The sequence below is a fragment of the Poromitra crassiceps genome (genome assembly GCF_964638095.1).
Source record: "Poromitra crassiceps genome assembly, chromosome: 6".
Taxonomy (NCBI): Eukaryota; Metazoa; Chordata; class Actinopteri; order Beryciformes; family Melamphaidae; genus Poromitra; species Poromitra crassiceps.
Window position 1 is genome coordinate 63,250,635 of NC_139627.1, and position 21,902 is coordinate 63,272,536.

The 21,902-nt window shown below is 42.1% G+C and overlaps 4 protein-coding genes across 4 annotated transcripts in view; all 4 read right to left on the reverse strand.

Annotated features, from left to right (window-relative positions):
* Window positions 1-12,910, reverse strand: part of LOC310778766 (uncharacterized protein) — a gene marked incomplete at both ends in the record, with an annotated part of 25,093 nt that extends 12,183 nt beyond the window's left edge. Inside the window, 4 exons of the mRNA XM_083639213.1 lie at window positions 2,806-2,952; window positions 3,135-3,212; window positions 11,043-11,192; window positions 12,899-12,910. Of these exons, the coding sequence (XP_083495339.1) occupies window positions 2,806-2,952; window positions 3,135-3,212; window positions 11,043-11,192; window positions 12,899-12,910 (387 nt within the window). The remainder of the gene's footprint in view (window positions 1-2,805; window positions 2,953-3,134; window positions 3,213-11,042; window positions 11,193-12,898) is intronic.
* The window catches only part of LOC310778024 (myosin light chain kinase, smooth muscle-like), a gene marked incomplete at its 5' end in the record, with an annotated part of 383,786 nt that overhangs the window by 30,926 nt on the left and 330,958 nt on the right, over window positions 1-21,902 (reverse strand). The gene's annotated exons all lie outside the window — the stretch shown is intronic.
* Window positions 1-21,902, reverse strand: part of LOC310778767 (uncharacterized protein) — a gene marked incomplete at both ends in the record, with an annotated part of 24,273 nt that overhangs the window by 402 nt on the left and 1,969 nt on the right. The window contains 5 exons of the mRNA XM_083639214.1: window positions 2,806-2,952; window positions 5,651-5,729; window positions 8,822-8,970; window positions 11,043-11,192; window positions 16,635-16,743. Of these exons, the coding sequence (XP_083495340.1) occupies window positions 2,806-2,952; window positions 5,651-5,729; window positions 8,822-8,970; window positions 11,043-11,192; window positions 16,635-16,743 (634 nt within the window). The remainder of the gene's footprint in view (window positions 1-2,805; window positions 2,953-5,650; window positions 5,730-8,821; window positions 8,971-11,042; window positions 11,193-16,634; window positions 16,744-21,902) is intronic.
* Window positions 16,599-21,902, reverse strand: part of LOC310778768 (centrosome-associated protein CEP250-like) — a gene marked incomplete at both ends in the record, with an annotated part of 14,199 nt that continues 8,895 nt past the window's right edge. Inside the window, one exon of the mRNA XM_083639215.1 lies at window positions 16,599-16,743. Coding sequence (XP_083495341.1) covers window positions 16,599-16,743 — 145 coding nt within the window. The remainder of the gene's footprint in view (window positions 16,744-21,902) is intronic.

Consider the following 21,902-nt stretch of genomic DNA (forward strand, 5'->3'; position numbering starts at 1 on the left):
TGTGTGCTGCATTGTGCATGCTATGCTCTGCTGTTTGTTCGCCAATAAAGAACACGTTTGGAACAGTTTGTCTGTTTATTTAACCGTACATCTTCTCAGGGGGAGTACAGAAGCATTTCTGCACCTTGGAGAGCGCAGCAGCGCTTTGCCCCGAGTCCAGAGACATATTACAATAAATTGTCATTTTGCGGGTTTCTGGGTTGGGGCGGGCTCGGCATTAAAGCCGATTTTACGGGTTGGGTTGGTGCGGGCTTTAAAAAAACCTGACCCGCGCATCACTTGTAGCTATTCCCCCGACCAACTATGCAGACTGCAGCTGTTTGATATGCGGCGTTGTCTTTCAGAACGGCCCCTAATTAGGCTACTTGATGGTGTGTCTGTGATGCATAAAGTCGATCATGCAAGTCAATGCTATTTATTTATTTGTTGATTTATTTGTTGATTTATTTATTTATCTATTTATTTATCTATTTATCTATTTATCTATTTATCTATTTATCTATTTATCTATTTATCTATTTACCGGTATTTATTTATTGGCCTCTTCCAGGCCAGGGATTTTATTAAATGCCTTGATGTTGCTTTTGCACTGTCAGTCACTACACGAATAACACATCGTTGCACGTTCCAATTCTTCAGCACACTTTCATACTTTCGGTAAATGCGATCAGCGGTATGGTGACCCTGTATGTGATCATGTGATCACAGCCTAACAGAATGGTGTGCCCCATGAACGTCCCGTCAATGAAACTGGCCACGATGCCCAATGTTGTTGGTTCGCCTCGCTCATAAATAAAACATATTCAGACGGTCCGAAATTAAATTAACATTATAGGCTACTTTTTTATTTTATTTTAACGCTATATTGGGGCCTATTTAGCTGGCGTAATTACCTGTTTTCTTCCCGGCGCTCCACCGCTCCCCACGCCTACAATATCTTATAGTTTCATTTGAAACACACAGACAACGAACCAAGTAGGCTACCAACTCAGCTCAAATTTAAAGTTATTTCGTTTGTAAATGATTAAAAACAGTCAGACACCTCAGGCTATCATTGAAAATGTTTTTAATTAGGCTACATGAATAAACAAACGTCTTCAGTCAGGGTTCCATATTCCAGTATTTCTTTCCGCATAATCCTCTGGGTTGCATCATTGTCATATTTCTGCTGCATCTGCTCCAGGATGCTCAGGAGCGCATCGAGTAGTTGCACGTGGTGGCAATTTAGCATAATCCGCGGCATGCAGTGCAAGCAAATGGTCGTGCATATTGGTTGTCTGTCCATCTTTAACGCAGATTATTTTTGCACAAATCCTGCACACGGCTTTACTAGTATCTTTGGGTTGTCCATCCTCATCAGGGTGAAATCCAAAATGCTGCCAGATAGGCGAAGTTGTGCCTTTTTTTGCGACAAGGTTCGTCTCCTCATGATTGAAGAAGGGCAAGTTTCCAACAAAGCCTCTAGTTTCTCTTTCCCGAAATTTCCACACCAGCCGCTCCCCCTCCTTCCCTCTCTCTGCTGGATGGCGCTAGTCTTACTTTCGGTTTCAACACCTGCCCCGCATTTATTGCTGTTTAAATGTTATTTCTGAACTAAATTCAAACCTGAACCGAATTAATTAATGAATTAACGAGTGGTGAGGCTCACGGCTCTTTCCCTTTGCACTGCACGCACAGACCGCGCACTGCGTGCAGACCGCGCACTGCGTGCAGACCACAGTCTAATTATTTTGAAACATTAAAACATATTTTATGTTTCAATGAAGATTTTGTTTGCTAAAAATATGTTATGTATCACAAAAATGATTACATTGATTTTTCTTTCTTTATTGTCCTCGCTTTTCTCTGCTTCCTCAGCCTGCTGCAATTTCATGACATTGTACTGTGTGTGTGATTACGTGATGGAAAAAAAAGAGGAAAAAGTCCGCACACTAAAGCTCCCTTTATGTGCATTTATTTAGCACCGATAGGATGTGATAAATAAATGCACATAAGGTCGGAAAAAGCATCCCCGAACGTCCCGTCAATGAAACTGGCCCGGCAACACTTAATCTCAAGGATGCTCACAGATGACACCTGGTGGTCAACGGTGCAACTACACCTCCCTGGGTTTTAATGCCACCGCACGTCAATACACAGCTTGCGGTAAGGCACGCTTATTGATCCGTCTACCACTGTACATGTCCTCTGCATTCTACAACAAATAAAGACATTACAACTCACAAAGTTATTGTGTATGAATGCCAGTATTATATATTATATATATTACATTCAAGTACATAATTCTTTTCAAGGGCTTAATTCTTACCATACTGAGTTTCCATGATATAATATATGCTTCAGACTTTTGCCACTGACAGCCCTTCCCAGTAACAATGCAGCTGCCTGCTATAGCCAACAGGCTCATCAAGGCTTTTCTGCGCTGGCCCTATGCTAGGTTTCACCTAGCCTTGTTTATTATTTATGACGACATTGACATTGCTCGCGATTGCTAAGATCCATTGTACAGTTTTATCAGAAAAGTTGTATTTGGAGAGTTTAGAAATGAGGATGTCGTGATTAATGTTCAAGTCAATGCAAGTCAATGCAAGCAGGGCAGCACTGGGCAAAACAGAGTGATTCTAGTGTGAATGGCAAGGCTCCTGCTTAAGCTTCCATGAAGCTCTGCTTCAGCGCTGCTTCTGAGATGCTTGTGGTGTGAACCAAGAGTTACTGTATGAATGTGGCTCTCAGAGAGAGAAAGAGAGAGAGGTAGAGAGAGGTAGAGAGCGATAGAGAGAGGGAGGTAGAGAGAGAGAGGTCTACCTGCAACAGCTGTTGGCTGAGCTCTCTCTTGTCGGAGGCCAGCGCTTGGTTCATGACGGCCATCTTGTCCAGAGCGTCCCGACCCTCCTCCACCTCCCGCCGCAACACACACTCACTGGATGAGAGACGCAACACACACTCTCTGGCCTGGAGGGAGAGAGAGGGAGAGGGAGAGAGAGAGAGAGAGAGAGAGAGAGAGAGAGAGAGAGAGAGAGAGATGTTTGTTCTAATTAAAGACACAAATATACACTGTTTGTTTGTGTGTGTGTGTGTGTGTGTGTGTGTGTGTGTGTGTGTGTGTGTGTGTATGTCCGTTTGTGTGTGTGTACCTTGTGCAGGGCATCTCTGGCATCAGCAGCCTCCTCCTCTGCTCTCTCTCTGTCTAGCTGCTCTCTCTCCAGTGTCCCCTACAGACAGACAGAACCACATATGTTTTTTGCATATCTGGACACTCCCGTAAGACATGCACCAGAGTAGTGATGAAACGATGACCTCTTTAATGATAAACCATGATCAGATTCCTGACGGTTAGTATTACCGTTTCAAATTTTAATTATTGAAAACGTGTTACTGTGATTACAGCCCTTTGAAAAACACATTACTGAGTGCATCAATACTTGTAGCAGTACTTTTTGAACATTTTCAGCACATTTTAACAATACTGCAAAGAAATTGATAACTGTGATCATTTTGATCACTATAATCGTGATGTGACATTTTTATACCGTTTCATCTCTACATGCCCAAACTATCACAAGGTTTTCCCCCCTTACCGCACAAATCAGTGAACCAAAAAAGAAAAAAAGGGGGGGGAGAACTCAGACGTTATAAAATAATTGGTTCAGTTAGTAACATACATACAGTACATACATACATACATACATACATACATACATACATACATACATACATACATACATACATCCGTAACGGTGTGGATTTTACATTTGATTATTGCACAAATTGCAGTATTTAGCGGTTATTGCACATTGAGTTTTATTGCAGAGATCAGATAATACATGATAACGTTGGTTTTTAGTAAGTCTGAGGCTATATTATTGACTGACTCAGAGTGTCTGACGCTCTGAGGGAGGAGTTAAACACTCTTAACACAAGCTGTGTTTCCATTACCCTCCGAAATACGCAAAATCTAAATATCGCAATAAAAATTGGGTAATGGAAACACGTACATTTAGAAAAACCTCCCAAATATCGCAAAAGGTTTTGGCGCTCTCATGAGGTGGTTTTTCAGACGTGTCGATATAGCAAAAGTGTAATGGAAACACATTTTATGCATTTGCACGTCATGTGACCCATACAAGTGACCAAAATATTACATAGAACATAGAAATACAATAATTATCATTCAATCATCATTCATGCTGTCAGGACTGTAGCATACTGTTGACTAACTTGCTTCTATCCATCCAGCCGCAAGGGGTGAGTTGAACTTAATACGCAAATCATATGGAAACCTATTTATACTACCTATTATAAACCTATTTATACTAAGCCTGGTGGGTCTGTGTCTGTAACATTCAGCAAATAAAATAAAATAAAACAATTACAAAAACTGTTTTACCAACTCATATATCCATTATTACACGTTTAAAGGAGAATTTCGTTTTTTTTTAACCTGGACCCATCTCCTGGCAATAATTATGATTTGGCCACTCACCCAGCGATGTCCGCGGCGTTTCTGGCCGTCCTAGCGTTGTTTTGAGATCAATAGCGTCCAAGTCAGTTGTAAAATGGAGCTGATTTGGGGCCAAGTGTGAGCCTGTCTTTCCTGCATCTAAATAGCTATTTTTATTCCCGTTTTCGCCACATATCGTAATAATGTGATCCCTCAACATCCACCAGAGTGATATTTCGCCCCAGGCCATTTCCTGGACTCTCACAGGGATCAAATTACCTCAAACGTGATCTCGGTCACCAATTCTCGTGAAGTCCCGCGATACTTTCCTGCCGGCTGGCCAACTACAGGTACACGCTTTGCGGTGGTGGTTTTAGCGTAACCTATGTGGGTTTGGCGTAACCTATGTGGCATTCGAAATAACGAAGGTTATGCCAAACCCCACATAGGTTACGCTAAAACCACCACCGCAAAGCGTCCTACCTGTAGTTGGCCAGTCGGCAGGAAAGTATCGCGGGACTTCACGAGACTTGGTGACCGAGATCACGTTTGAGGTAATTTGATCCCTGTGAGAGTCCAGGAAATGGCCTGGGGCGAAATATCACTCTGGTGCACACGCCATGTGAAATGACTTGTATCTCTCGCATATCTCTCGCCTCTACTTCGTCCATGTGTCACTGACACTCTCGCCTGCAGCACTGGAACCGTCTGGAATGGGCAGAATCGAATCGGATATTTGATTGGCTAAGTAGCATCACGTGTGATGATTTACAGCGCATGCATTGGTCTGTGAGCTTCCTGGCAGATAAACCAGTACCGTAAAGACTATAAAAGCAGGTGCCGGTTAAAAAAGAAAAGCTCCGTGAAATGTAACAATTCTCAATGATTTGTAGGTTATCGGGCTCGGTCCAGGTAGAACGGCGTCTGGGTCCGGATGCGGACCGGAGTCCGGACTTTGAGGATTGCTGGCCTACACCATTCAGCATGCATTTCGATATTTCAAACTTTAAGAATGTTCCTCCTAAGACCAGCTTCGAGGTGCATTACCGCCACCTACCGGACTGCAGAGAGGTGCAGGACCACAAATAGGCCAGTAAATAGGCCAGCAAAGTAATTCCCGACAAACGGGAATGTAGGGCCCTGTGTGTTCTCCACACACGGGCCAAAAATAAAAAGTTAGACCATCATCTAGACTAGAGTAAATTGTACCTTCAGAGTGTGTATTTCCATGCGGTTGCGAGTTTCTCTCTCTGTCACCTGGACGCTCTCCAGCAGCTCGCTCTCCGATCTGAAACAAAACAGGCCAGAAAATCTGAGAATTAATTTGGCCTTTTTTGCTGCAGCAGCAGCAGCAGTAGTCAGAGGACAGAGAGACTTCTGGCCAACCTGGAGGCTCAGTAGTCTAAAGCTGGGGACACACTACACACTTTTCAAGCCTGATTTGCCATTGATTTCAGATGGGGCAGTGTCTGTGGTAGTTCAGGGTAGTCTTGGGCAGTCATTCCTAAATACTGGGTTGGGACCCACAGGTGGGTCGCAGGAGATTTGGGTAGCAATCAGTCTCCATGGTAAGTTGTAGGGGCGGCTGTAGCTCAGGAGGTAGAGCGGATCATCCACTACTAATCGCTTTGGATAAAAGAGGTCGGTGGTTCGATTCCCGGCTCCTCCAGTCTGCATGTCGAAGTGTCCTTGGGCAAGATACTGAACCCCAAATTGCTCCCGTTGGTGTGCCAGCACCCTGCGTGGTAACCTGCCGCCATCGGTGTGTGAATGGGTGAATGTACCTACTGATTGTAAAGCGCTTTGGATAAAAGCGCTATATAAATGCAGACCATCGTGGTAGTTTGTGATTTTTAAATGTGGGTCCCCAGAAAAAAAGGTTGGGAAACACTGGCTAGGGTAGTTCAGGGTAGTCTAGTCTAGTATGTAAACACTGGTCTAGGGTAGTTCAGGGTAGTCTAGTCTAGTATGTAAACACTGGTCTAGGGTAGTTCAGGGTAGTCTAGTCTAGTATGTAAACACTGGTGTAGGGTAGTTCAGGGTAGTCTAGTCTAGTATGTAAACACTGGTGTAGGGTAGTTCAGGGTAGTCTAGTCTAGTATGTATACTGTAGCTGCAGCTCGGCACCGAAAATCTGTGTGAACAATCCAAAAAGGGGAAGTACTGTAAAACCTTTGTAAATTAACCAATAAATTAAACAATAATAATAGCCTAATATTATCCTACTTTTTAAAATGCATAACATGCATGAGAGATGTGTGGATAGTCATCATCACAGCAATGTCTGTTCACCTCATGTTACAACAGGTAACCGTGAACAGGTGTGTGGTGTAACTTACCTCCTCCTCTGACTTATAGAAATGGTAATAGACAAAAGAGGTAACCCTCATGGTGGCTAGCTTGCTATTTGCACAGCTACTAGGCTGTTATGACTAGTTGAGAGCGCCATGTCAACAATGTGGCCATGCCGACCGTTACTCTCACATAGTCTGACCCTACGGAGGGTCTGAATCACAAGTCAGCATTTCCAGGTTTTCCCGCACAAAAAGTTGCGGCAAGCCTCTGATTGGCTGGGCTATAACAGAAGTCCGGCTGTCTGAGTGCATTGGTGCATCTTTCAAAATGTCCCCACGAGTTGGGTCACGCAAATAAGGAGGTCTGTGGTTGGTCAATTAATATGTCTGTCACACATTTTGTTTTGGTCTCAGGGGGCGGTCCTTAACCCCTTTTCAAGAGTTGTGCCTCAGACGTAGATATTTATTCACGGCTGGCTACGCCTACCGTAATGATTGGAATAGAAGGTTATATAGACATTTCCAATGTCTCTCTGCATTTGATACTGGTGTATACTGTAGGTCGCACCGGTATAAGACACACTACACTTTTTAGATGGTTTTATTTATTATTATTATTATTAAAATTGAGTCTTATATACGAGGTTTTACGGTAAAACTTCTAGCACATGTAATGTACCTTGGTGAATATAGGTAATTCTGGTTGTCAATATAAAATTCTGTTGGTGTGACTTGAAGACATGCAATAGAATGAGTTTTGGGTGAGCGAGGTACCGTCTAAGCGTCTCTCTCTCCAGCTGGCTGCTCCTCTCCTCCTGTTGCTCTCTCTCTCTCCTCAGCCTGTCGTTCTCTCTCTTCATCTCCTCCTCCCTCTGCTGCACCTCCTCCAGCTGCCTCTGCAGGGAGGAAAGTGCCCCCCGCTCCCTGACACACAGTTTAGTCCAGAATATTCAATATCGGCACAAGACTAATACAAATACACACACATAGTATATGCACACGTCGGAGGTTTGCATCCACTTAGGTATGAGTCATTAAAATAACCACTCCACAGATTTCCTGTTTAAAAAAACAGAACTATTTATTTGGTAAGTCGGTTAGGACATCTACTGGATGCATGACACAAGTCATTTACAGAGGATTTCACTTATAATTCACTACTGCAGTTGTTCCCAAACTGGGGTACGCTTACCCCTATAGACACTGCATGAAATAGGCCACACCCATCATGGGGAAAAGCACTCCATTCACTCCCATAGACCAGCGTCATTTTCCTTGAATTAAACGTAGCTAAAAGTTATTGTAGCTGCGCAGACAACACATGTAAGAAATCGCCAATTAACGTTTTTTTGTACTCTGAGCAAAACAAGGAAGCCATTGAGAATTGGCGAGAAGAAAAATGTGGATCTAGCTGTCAAGGAAGTAAGTTGGAGTGTTCATCTAACGTATATATGCAACACACGATCATGCACGTGACAGAGGAGAATGCCAGGATTGGCCGGGGGGGGGGGTTGTTTTCCCGTTTTGGGCGTGGTTTCTGAATGATGACGTGCTCCGCAGTGTCTCTATGGGTACGTGCAGCTACTACAGGGGCTACTTGAGAGAAAGGAGAAAATGGAGAAAATGCAAGAATAAACCATGAAAATAAATCTGCTCAGGAGGCACTAATTGCAACTCTTTCACTCTTATTTCGTATTTTGTAATGTTATTCTTCAAAAGGTGGTTTATCCTTCATTCATTGCATCTTAGGCTGTAGTTTTCTCTTGCAGTTTTCTGAGCAAAATGTAGTAGTCAGGTAAAGGGGAACTCAGGGAAAGGAGGTAGTGAAGAAGCACTGCTGTATATCACACATGTTGGCTGTGCCTTTAAACAGCATGGAAAATTGCAGGCTAATTGACATTGGTGTACCTGTGGATCGCAAAAATATATCAAATTTGTTTACAGGCAGGTGTGTGTGTGTGTGTGTGTGTGTGTGTGTGTGTGCGTGTGTGTGTGAGCTCCACTTGTGAGTGTTGTGTGTTGTGTGTGTGTGTGTGTGTGTGTGTGTGTGTGTGTGTGTGTGTGTGTGTGTGTGTGTGGTACCCACCTGCTCAGGATGTCCTGCGTGTGTGTGAGCTCCACTTGTGTGTGTTGTGTGTGTGTGTGCAGCTGCTGCTTGTCTTCCTCCAGCTGTGTCACTCTGCTGTCCAGAGAGGCTCGCTCCTCAGCCAACCGCCTGAGGGAGAGCTCCGCCCCCTGTCAGACACACACACGCATGTACACACACACACACACACACACACACACGCACGCAGGCAAACACACACACACACACACACACACACACACACACACACACACACACACACACACACACACACACACACACACACACACACACACACACACACACACACACACACACACACACACAGTTAGTTTGGCACACACACACACACACTTAACCAGGGCTTGCCTTGACACGAAGGACCTCCCGTCATCCCGGGGACCTTAAAAATAGCATCAGGGACGATGAAAATTAATTTGGGGACGGAGCTTGGACGATAGCCTAAACACACGCTCTGCTCGTTACAATTGAACGGCGATGAAAATGACACGAACGCAAATGCAACCTTTACAACACGCACACACGCACACTAAACAAACATGCACACGCACACTAAACAAACATGCGGGCACTGGCAGAGAGACAAACAGGCAGATCGAGCGGAACTCATCGCGCAAAAAGTGTCTGAATCTCATCTATGGCTGCTTTATCTTTGTGATAGTTTGAGTTTCATTTGCTTCAGTCGGACTTTGTCAGTTATTTTAAATGCGAGGACGCATTGCTCCTAATCTGCCCTCATCCTGCTGCCTCCTATTCTCAGGAGAGCGCGTTTCTGCTCCACCTTTTAGTTTCTTTCCCCCGCCTCTCTCTCACTGCTTAATAAATAAAGCTCCATGCTGTGTGTGTGTGTGTGTGCGTGCGTATGTGTGTGTGTGTGTGTGCGTGCGCCGCATGTCTGCTCTGTCCCCACGCTCTCTCTCTCTCTGTCTATTGGTCTCTCTCTCTCTCCATTAAATTAGCAGATTGACAAATGACAATCACGCAATCGACAGTGGAATCAATCGCAGATAGCCCATATATTCGTCCCATCGCCCAACCCTACTGTATAAATAATAGTGAACCAAGAGATAGATAGATAGATAGATAGATAGATAGTGTTTGCATGCTTGTGAACATTATTTCTTTGCACATTAATTATTAGAAACTCAGCGTAAATGAACGACATGAAAATATTTATAAAACAACTTGTATTTTAAATTTCCATGACTTTTCCAGGTTTCTCATGACCATACGTACTAGGGCTGTGAATCTTCACTGGCCTCACGATTCGATTCGATTACGATTCAGAGGGCTACGATTCGATTCGATAACGATTATCGATGCATCTCGATGCATCTTAAATCGATGCATCACTTTTTTTCCCGAATACATGATTCTTTTTCTCACTTTCTTTTTTCTCACTGTGTGGCTACTTTTAAAATAAAAGTGCATTTAGAATTGCATTGTATTATGATCCATAATTAAAATAAACAACTGCATGTACTACATGTATGTATTTTATTTGATTATATAAAAAAAAATAAAAAAATAATAATAATCGATTTTTGACATTTGTGAATCGATGCAGAATCGTGCAGGTCCGCATCGCGATGCATCTTATAATCGATTATTTTTGACACCCCTAACACGTACCCTGAAATTTGTTTGGTTGTACTTGTACTGTTCAGTAATTAGCAAAATAGTCTTAAAACCAATATGAAAAAGAATCGTGATAAGATCGTGGATCGTGATCCTGCCTGAAGAAATCGTGATATGATATTTTTGCCATATCGCCCACCCCTCCCTAGTTGACAGTAGGCCTAATAGAAGATGCCAAATCATTCAAAACAACAAGCATTTTGCTTTTAGGAGCATTTTGCTTTCAGGAGCATTTTGCTTTCAGGAGCATTTTGCTTTTAGGAGTATTGTGCCAGCGTCCGGCGCTGTTCCAAAACGTGTCAACGTGTGTCGTTGCCTGGGAAACCCACATCCCATAATACAACTGTTCGCATCGCATCCCATAATATGATGATACTTGGGATGCCATTACGAACATAGATGCGAACAGGTTAGCTAAAAGTTTAGCGTCGCCAGCGAGGGCCCCCACCGTTGCGGTCGGGGTACGTTTAGAAATCCCTCCAGGCCTGACATTTTTTCTAGGGGAAACACTGCACATAAATAATATGGTCATATTTTCTGCAGTATGGAACATCAGCCTGACCTGCAGCTCCTGCTGTCTCCACTGCAGGGCGCTCTCAGCCTGAGCCAGGACGGCCAGCAGAGAGGACAGATCCTGATCCTGATCCTGATCCAGATCCTGACGGTCTGCTGGGACCGGCACCCTGCAGCTGGTGCTGCTCAGGACTCTGGACTGGACACACGAGAGGGAACCAGAGCGGGGACAAGTACACACATTGCTTACTTAAAAGGGACATTCTGTCGATTTTCAATGCAGAGTTATTTTGCACATAATCTCACACATATCAGAAAACTGTAAACAGTTTTACAATGTTACAATTTCACGTAGCAGACGCTTTGATCCAAAGCAACGTACATCTGAGCTTTATACAACACATGCAATGATCTAGTCAGAAGACAACAACATGAGTAAGTGCCATGAGGCCAAGCTTGAGTCTGAATGGACCCAGGTGCCACCAGGCAGCACAGAGTGCAGAGGATTTATTTATCTATATATATATATATATATATATATATATATATATATATATATATATATATATATATATATATATATATATATATGGTATATACATATACACACCAGGCAGCACAGAGTGCAGAGGATTTATTTATATATATATATATACCGTAAATTTCGGACTATAAGCCGCGGCTTTTCCCCCGTTTTTTGGCCCTGCGGCTTATATAACGGTGCGGCTTATCTATGGATTTTTTCAGGGAAAAAAAAAAAAAAAACGGAATTCTCTCTTCTTTAGCACTCTTTCTAACTATAAATCCACTTCTGTTTTAATTTCCTCTCTTGCCCTCTTTTCACCACACCGCGGACACTGTGTGCACTGTAAAAAAAAACACAGGTGGTTAGGCCGTGTTGGGACCCATGAAAAAGTGCTTAGAAAATGAGTTTCGTTCCCATGTCATGGGCACTACTCATTCAATGCATTTTTTCATAGACAATGCCCTTCTGGACTTTGGGTTAAAAGTTCTACTCATAATATCCTGCAGTATTTTGTCACCAGCCAGAAATGTATAAACAGTTTATAACCAAAAAACGAAAATCTTGTGCTGCTGTTTTTGCTTGTAAAATGTGTTTTTGGCAACACAAAATCTTTCTCAAATGTCATAAATGCTAAAATGCATATACTTAACATCTGAAACAAGTATTGGTGCCTTTAGTTTACTCATGTGAATTTAGATCATGAAATGTAGCATATTTGTTAAAGAATATGCTTCAACTTAAGTGTTTGCCACACAGTACAATGAAACCTCCACAGTAAATTGTGCCAAAAGCTTATGTTTCATACATAGAAAATGTCTCAACCTACTGTGTAATGAAAGGTAGAAAAGAAAATCAGGGCACCTTGGACCAAAATGGCAGAAAATCTATCAAAATGTTACCACGCCCCCTAAATTGGAATAATGCAAAAAATGGACAAGACTAAAAATTAAAGTACTAGAGGTCAGAATTATTACAACATATGGTATGAAACATTTATTCAAGTACCACAAAGTGTCACAGCATCTGTCATTTGTACACCCCCCCCCCCCCCGCCAAGGAAATATATGAAAATACAAAATAGCATACAAATGCATCACAATAAAACCTTCTGTTGGCTGTGTAAGTAGTCTGTGCTGTTTGCATTTATGCATTGCATTTAACTGGATGTAGGCAGTGTGGCAATTCTTTAACAATTTAACAATTAACATGGTCCAGTTCTAGCTGATCAGCAAGTTCAACACTTCGCTTCAGAATAGTGTTAACTGTTGACATCTCTGTCGGTGAAGCCTCAATGACTGGAAGATAATACAGTGCTGACTTAGGTAGAGTGGCATCACTTTGTAGCATTGTGTGGAAACCTGTCCAGCCTGGTACTGTACATGCTTCAGCATCTGTGTTCTTCACTAAAACATAATTTATGCCAGTTCTGTTTTGGCAGCAGACACAGTGTTCAACCTGTACGTTTCCACCTGCAATGGAACACTTTCATCCTGAAGCAAGTTCTGTGGCCCTTGTCTTTTAGTCTGTGGATAGTGTTGTAGCGGGATGCTAGGAGGTGCTTTGAATGTGTAAACTGACTTCGGCAGTGGCTGTCTGTCTGGTCTAGACATTGTTTCAACAACAGAACTTTGTACCATAATGCCATTTGTATGGTGAGTAGTTCCACGACCTGACAGTGTCTCCTCCCCAAAATCGATGTTATCCCACACCAGTATGGTTGGTGCCTTCTTTGAGAACCCCTTAGGGATTTTGTCTCTGCCCTCTAGAAGTTGTAGTGACGCTAGGCTAGTGTCTAGACTGACAACTGTGTTCCATGAAGCACAGTGTCCTAATCTGTTCAGTAGTGACAGAACATTGGATGAACCTGTTAAATGGCGAACAGTTAGACCAAGACACAGTGACTTAGGCGTCTGCTTCCGACCTTTAGAAGCAAGATACACAATGTCTTGACAAACAGATAAAACTTTTAGGTTCACATCTTCAGGAATATCAACATAATGGTCTAGTGTGGGTTTCTTCTGTTGCACCTATAATCCAGGAAATCACATTGAATAGTTCAACTGGCACAACAGATTTTGCGTCAGAAACATTCAAATCCTCTGCTGTGGGAGGCCAGGGGCATTTCATCCCGGGAGTTTCATTCACAAGTCTCTTCAATATCAGTCCTGCACTGTACAGTGTCCTTGTGTGCTCTGTAGTTTGTCCAGATGTGTGTTCATTGTCACTTTCAGCTTGGCTTACCTCGGTTGACTCAGTTGTTGTCGTGTCTGATGGATGCGGTAGCCTGTCTAACAGTGTATCTGCTGATAATGTTTCAACAAAAACCAGTTCGGAGATGTTGCGCGTTGCAGGGCTGTGAAACACCAGCTGGGGGAAATCACGGGCCAACCGCTTTTTCAGTTTATCCTGCCTGCAAAATGAAAATATAGAAAAAGACGAGCACAAATGTATAAATAAAGGGATTTTTTTCACAATGAGAAACAAATACATTAAAACATACTGTCAGCCTTTCTTGTGAGCGAATAAATCAATAAAATGGAAACTTTTCAGTATGAAAGAGGTTCTTTTTTGTTTACTGAACTGTCAAGGACACAGTTACCTGTAGTCTGAAGCATCAATATCCTCATTCTTCTTAACGATGTCTATGAACTTCTTCCTTAGTTGGTTCATTTTCAGGATTTCTTGTTTATCGATAATCCTTTGACGGATGACTCGTTCGCAGAATATCTTGTAGCTGGCAGGAAAGGGTTGTTGTTCATTTCTGAAAACACACACACGCAGACAAAAAAATACTTAACATGTGCAAAGAGGTCTGCTGTCAACATTGTATCTAAAGACAGACAAAATAGTATTTGTTGTAGGTCAAAGCCTTACTTTTGAAATGTGCAGTGTTAATGCAATGTAATAACTCACACTTCATCTGTGGTTGCAGTAGCTATGTGTTGCCGTAGACTTTGACAAGGACCTTGTGTATTCTCTGTAACAGGACCTGTGGTAACGCACTTCCAGAGACACACAGTCTTTGTCTTTGATATGCAAAAGAACGCTAGAGTCTTCCTTCTTCTCAGCAGCCTTCCGCAACTGGCTTGAAAACAAAAAAAAGTTATAATCAGCTTTACTGTCAAATCACACATTTTATAATTAAAAAAAAGTGGGTGACATTTGTTTTTGTATCTTTTATCCATTGTATTGTTATTACAAGAAAACAGAGGGGGGGGGGGGGGGGCAAGGAGATCAAGGCAATAAAAGAAAATGCTCCCTCTCTCTGTGGGTGTGTGTGTGTGTGTGTGTGTGTGTGTGTGTGTGTGTGTGTGTGTGTGTGTGTGTGTGTGTGTGTGTGTGTGTGTGTGTGTGTGTGTGTGTGTGTGTGTGTGTGTGTGTGTGAGATAGAGAGAGAGAGGGGGGGGTCGCTTACCTGCAGACACTGTCTCTGCTTGTGAAAGTTGATCCTTCTTCCGTTTTCCACCAACAGTAATATATTTGTCCACCTTTTTACAAATGATGCAGATGGCTGGAAGGACAGGGCCAGCAGAACGGACGGGCAAACCTGTCCGAGACCGAAGTTTCTTTCGGGGGGTTTCAGACGTGGCTCCGTCGGGGCCGATGCTGTCCGAGGCTGCGGCTGCATCTGGTTCTTCTTCTTCTTCCCCCTGCACCATCTGTGTGCAGCGTTTCTCAGCCAAACCCAAACGTCTTTTACAAATAAAGCGACGGTAACGGTGAAATCCAGCGTCCTCGGGAACATGGTCAAAATCCACGTCCACGCAATGTTTAAAAGTTTCAGCGATAACTTTACTATCGCCGTCCAGACAAAGCCACTGTTTGACGACAGACCTGTAAGTGTCCCACCTTGTCTGGGTAAAATCCTGCACGTCCTCATTCTGTACTGACAAAAAGTGCATATAGCATCGTTTGGAGTCCTTTGATTCCCGGCTTTTACGCACTTTTTTCAGCTGTTTTGGTTTCTTTTTCCCCTCTTCGCTGCTTGAACTGGTGGTCGCCATGGCTCTAATGTTATTACGGCAAGGGAATAAAGCGGCTACGCGATTGGTCCACGTGACCAAAACCACACCACTCCCCTTGCACAGATTAGTACGCCTAGTAAGAAATAGTGCCGTCTTTGACCACTGATTATAAAAATACTGCAGGATAACACGAGTAGAACTTTTTTATTTGTACTTTCTACCTATAGATCTCTTTTATGGAGAAAAAAGTGTGTAGTGCCCCTGCCGTGGGAACGGAAGTAAACGAAAATGCTAGTCACAATATGGCCTATGGTGTTGTGTTATGTTGTTTTGTTGAAATGTTAATAAATGAGAGCTTCCTCAAACAGCCATCTCTTTCCCGACAATCCCCTCTGTGCACGAACCCTTACATATGGTAATTAAACATTAAAACACAATAAAAAAAAAAAAAAAAAAAAAACATTAAAACACCCGCGGCTTATAGTCCGGTGCGGCTTATATATGTAACAAACAGGCAATTTTGCTGCTGCGGCTTATACTCCGGTGCGGCTTATAGTACGGAAATTACGGTATATATATATATATATATGTATATACATATACACACCAGGCAGCACAGAGTGCAGAGGATTTATTTATTTATATATATATAATATATATATATATATATATATATATATATATATATATATATATATATATATATATATGTGTATATATATATATACACACCAGGCAGCACAGAGTGCAGAGGATTTATTTATCTATATCATTCCTGCCCCTCATTCATCATCATTCATGCAATTAATATTCATGTACATCTATCATCACTTTTTCATCCTTTCATCATTCATGCTCATCAAGTGTGAAGGTGTTCATGAAAGAGCTGCAGGCTTCATTTAGTTTGGCAGTTATTGAGAGTTGATTTGAGTTAACCCATTGATACCTGATGCAGCATTTACGTGTATATCCCTAATTTGTGTGTGTATCCCTTTAAGACCGCGAACCGCGTATGACGCGGTTCGCGGTCTTAAAGGGATACACACACAAATGCTGCATCAGGTATCAATGGGTTAAGTTGTGGACCAGTGATGTCATTCATGCACAATTGACATCACTGGTCCACATATCCATGTGACAGGCTGCTCACCAGTCTGAGCACAGCCTGACTGAGAGACTGCAGGCTTCTCTCTCTCTGTCCATTGCTCTCCTCCCTCTCTCTCTCCTGGACCTTCAGGGAGAGAGAGAGCTCAGCCATCCTGAGAGAGAGAGAGAGAGAGAGAGAGCTGTTAGACATTGAGTTTATTTTTGCCTGGAAGTTGCGTTTTCACTTTAAAGAGCATGGTGCAGGTTAGAGACCACTTTGCATTAATATGTGAGACTTTTATGTCGCAATTAGGATTCTCTTCCCCCCCCCCCCCCCCCACACATAGCTGCATCTAGACTGGTTTTTGTAAAGCATCTGGCAGGCGCACATAAAAACCCACAAATCGAGCAATAACACCTGTGACGATTCACCTCCGTACGCCGAGCGTCTGTCTGTCTGTCTTATCCGCCTGAGACCAGTCTAGAGCCGGGTTAGATGAGATGAGATGGTCGGTCGGCTGTGCGGTCTCTGGTTCTCCAAAATTATATTTCCAAATAGCCGTTATTTTGAAAAACCGATGCATATTGGGGGTCAACTAGTTTCAGTACTAGTTACATTTGACTACTGAAATTAGTAAAACTTCATAAAGTGCCATATTAACTATAGATAGAACCCAAACTAAACAGAAACTATAAACAGTTGACTTGGGGGGGGGGGGGAATGGCGCTGCATTCTGGGCAGTGTTGAATTATCGTACCAGACGGTCAAAATGATCGTTTGTGGTGGTAAATTATCGTACAAATACGATAATTATCGTACAAATACGATAATTGTCGTGGCAATGCTGAGTTTTGGAAAGTTTTCTGCTGTACACCATGACTGTATATTATTATTATTATTACAGTAAGTACATTACCCCTGAGTGATGTCACAGGTGTTATCTGTCCAGTTGGATTTTTTTAGCATGTGCATTATAATGCCACCTTTTTCTACATAATTCTGCCGTGGGGGCATGTTTTAATTTTGTTTTTGTTTTTTGGGGGGTATTTTCATAAGAATCTTGAATCCTAACTGTATTTTTTTTTTCTTTACCTGCACCACGCTCTGCTACAGTGAAGATTTCAGGGATCGGCAATAAAAATGTGTTTTTTACTGTGAACTCAGACAGAACCCTTTTTTAGCTGTGGGACTGTGGCGAATATCATGATCCTCCCATGTGCCGGGGAAACCTCTCACTGTCAGGTGAAAAGAAGCGGCTGGCGACTGCACATGTATCAGAGGGAGCATGTGCTAGTCTACAGCTCTGGGAATTGGCCAAGTACAATTGGGGAGAAAATAAGAGAAACAAATCTGGAGTGGCGGGGGGGGGGGGACTATTTTAAGCCACAGGTGGAGGTCTCGGTCTTTCAGGTGTCACGGTCACCTTTGCTCATGGATTCGCTTATGAGTTTGTCTTAAGTCAACCCGCTTTCTATCATTACAATGTCAGTCATAGCGTCCGAGAGCTCTGCATTTTATTCTAGCACTTCTGTATCAGAATGACGCGTTACGTGTCAGAATGACGCGTTACGTGTCAGAATGACGCGTTACGTGTCAGAATGACGCGTTACGTGTCAGAATGACGCGTTACGTGTCAGAATGACGCGTTACGTGTCAGAATGACGCGTTACGTGTCAGAATGACGCGTTACGTGTCAGAATGACGCGTTACGTGCGACGCCTCATTCTGGACATTCTGGACGCGGAAGTGAACAGATGTTGCTCGAGGGCTTCCAGGTTGGCTGTTACTGTTTATTTTTTCTGCTTGTGCAGAGAATCACATTGAGAGCCTTAACGAGCAGCCATCTTGATGTTAATCAAGATGGTTCAAGCTCTTCTACGTGTATTGATCACTTCTTCACTACTGCTCCGGAAAAATGTTCTAATGTAATTTCTGTTGCTGTAGGTCTTAGTGACCACAACTTAATTGCACTGACGTGGAAAGCTAAGGTGCCGAAGAGTGGGCCGAAGATTATTAATAGACGTATTTATAAAGCTTTCTCAGAGGAGAAGTTTATAGAGGATGTAAAAGAAGTGAACTGGGAGGTTATGCTTGAGTGTAAGGATACAGAATCTGCATTATCATCTTTTATATCATTATTTTCTAGGATTTGTGATAAACATGCTCCAATTAAAAAGCTGACTGTTAGAACATGGCTTGATAAAGAATTGAAAACATGTATGATAGAGAGGGATGCTCTTAAAGAGGCTGCGGTTGTCTCGGTCGCTCTTTAGACTGGCAGGCATACCGAGCTCTTAGGAACAGTACCACTAAAATGAATAGACAGAAGAAAAAACTGTATTACCATGTAAAACTTGAAGAATGTAAAAATGATAGTAAGAAACTCTGGAGGGCACTAAATGAAGCTATGGGAAAGGATAAACACAGTAAGAGGCCTTCCTTCATAGAAGTGGAGGGAAAATTTATCACAAAACCTGTTGACATAGCCAATTACAGCACGCATACAAGGCCGGCTACTCCACAAGCACAGCACTCACATCGCTCACTGACAACTGGCTGAAACATATTGATGGTAAGTCAATGGTGGGGGCTGTGCTTCTGGATTTTAGCGCAGCATTTGATATTATAGATCATGATCTCCTACTAACGAAACTATCCGCATATACATTCAAAGAATCTTCAATTAAACTGTTAAAAAACTATTTAGTTAACAGACGACAATGCATTATGTTTAATAGCACAATGTCTGAAATGAGGGACCTCCATGTGGGAGTACCCCAAGGAAGCTGCCTCGGTCCTTTATTGTTTGCAATTTTTGTTAATGATTTGCCATTTGTACTTAAAAATGCCTCAATGGAAATCTTTGCAGATGACACCACCATGTATGTCACTGCGGATAAATCAGAGTCTGTTAATAGGCTGCTGCAAGATGAATTGATGCTTGTTTCCAACTGGGTAAGTGAAAATAAATTAAAATTAAATGTTACAAAAACTAAAAGTATAATGATAGTCTCCAGATATGCATCTAGATCAAATCCAAAACTAAATCTCGTTCTCAACTGTGTAGATATCGAACAGGTCAGAGAGGCCAAGCTGTTGGGTGTGGTAATTCAAGAAACGCTTTCTTGGTCGAAACACATCAACAACATGGTGTCTAAAATGAGCTGTTGTACCTCAATGATCAGAAGGTGTAGAAATCTGTTGACTAATAGTACAGCGAGGCTTGTACTACAATCTTTGGTCTTATCACGCTTGGACTACTGTCCAGCCATACATAGGTATGTTATGTTTTTTGGACTTTTATCCATATTTAGAAGAATATTTAATTTTAAATTAACATTAGGATTATACTGTTGTGATGTCATTATTCAGTATCTTCTCCTTTTCTATTATTAGTATTAGTATTAGTATTAAATACTGAGTATCTCATGAAAAACTATTAATATTGCATCTTTTGTGTTTAGCTCCGTCTCACAGCATTGTAACATTGTAGTGCAGCAAGAAAGGAAAACTACTGTAAACATTTGAACCATATTTCTTGTTTAGAACCTATAGCTAGCAACATCGCCATCTCCTGAAAAACATTAATAGTGCACCTTTCTTGTGGCTACATCACAGCATCTACTGAAAAACATTTATAGTGGATCTGACTTGTTTAGTTCACTTTAGATTCACATCACATCTGAAAAACAACCAGTCGAGTGTAATAAGTAAATGAGGTTTAATTGTAAAAAAAAAAAAAAAAAAAAAAAACGTTTTTTTTTTGGGGGGGGGGGGGGGGGGGGGGACTGAAATGTACCCGGGCCCGGGCCCGTGTGGCCCGGGCAGTTCCGCGACCTATGCAGCCATATGGTCAAATGCCTCTAAGCTTGACCTGAACAGACTCCAGCTCGCTCAGGACAGGGCGGCACGCCTCGCTCTACGCTGCTCTGTGAGGAGCGGTGTCGGTGGGATGCATGCCGCTCTGTCCTGGATGACAGTGGAACGAAGGATAGCATGTAGCCTTGTAACTGCTTTATTTAACATCTGGAATACTGGGAAACCAGAGGGCTTGTACGCACAACTGGACCCAACTAAGTCTAGACATGGATATACCACAAGGCAAGCATTAGATTCACGGTTTACTCTACCTCTACCAAAAACAAATGCACTGAAAAAGACGGTAATGTATAGAGCAGTTGCTTACTGGAATAAAATACAGAGAAATATAACTATGGTAAGGAACAAATTTATGTTTAAAAAAAAAGTAAAAAATTGCAGTTATGAATAATGAATGAATGAATGAATTGTGCAACATGGAAGGAATTTGTATTACGTTAGTATATAATACATATTATGTATTATATATTGTAATCAAGTATTTCAATTATGATGGTTTCATGTGAGTATGGTAAAAATAAGGTCAGGATAAGTGTTTTTGCTGGTGCAATTACTCAGGAAGACCGATACATTTCTTTTTGTTTATGAGAAGAATGGATACTGTTAATATTTGATTGACATGAATATTGAGTGAGCCTTGACTCACTTGTTTTTTGTTTGTTTTTATTTATTTTTGTTGTGTTGTTTTTACTCCAATGCTTTTGGACTTTTATGTTTGTATTTTATGTGTTTGGACCCCAGGAAGAGTAGTCTCACCTTTGTTGTAGACTAATGGGGATCCACAATAAACAATTAAAGAATTAAACGAGCCTTAAACCCTCATACCAGCTGGCGGGCGCAGAGTTTCTGCAGGAAGACAAAAGGATATTTCTCCATGTGGAAAACATATAGAGAAGGTAAGCACTGTAAATCTGCTTATATTACCCAGATTATAATGATACAAAGTGGGATGAAAATCGGCAAAGCCTCCCTTTAATGTTTTTATGGGTGTCAATTGAGGTGGGTTGAAGCTGACACTAGTTATGTAGATGCCAACGTCTATATAGAGGACTTCCATGTTGGAGTTCACTCTCTCCGAACACTTGAGTAAGATGGTGAAAACCTGGCGCCACAGCCCCGTCAACAGTTTATCACGTTTTCTCTGTTTGTAACCATACTCTGTTTCGACTCACATCCGTGCCTTTTATTTCTAAAGAAAAAAAAAACAATAACAGCCCTGAGCCCTCGGAGCAGATTCTGCATCTCGAGCAGAACTTCCACAGCTCCGTTGTGACGCGTTGTGACATAAAACGCGTCACAACGGAGCGACTTGCCAGAGGAGTACATGGGAGATCTCCGTGAGGAAAGCACAGAGAGAAGGTCAACACTGCCCATGTGCTTATATTACTGAGATTATGAATGATACAAAGTGGGTTGATTACTGGTGAAGCCATCCTTTAAGAAGAAGAAGAT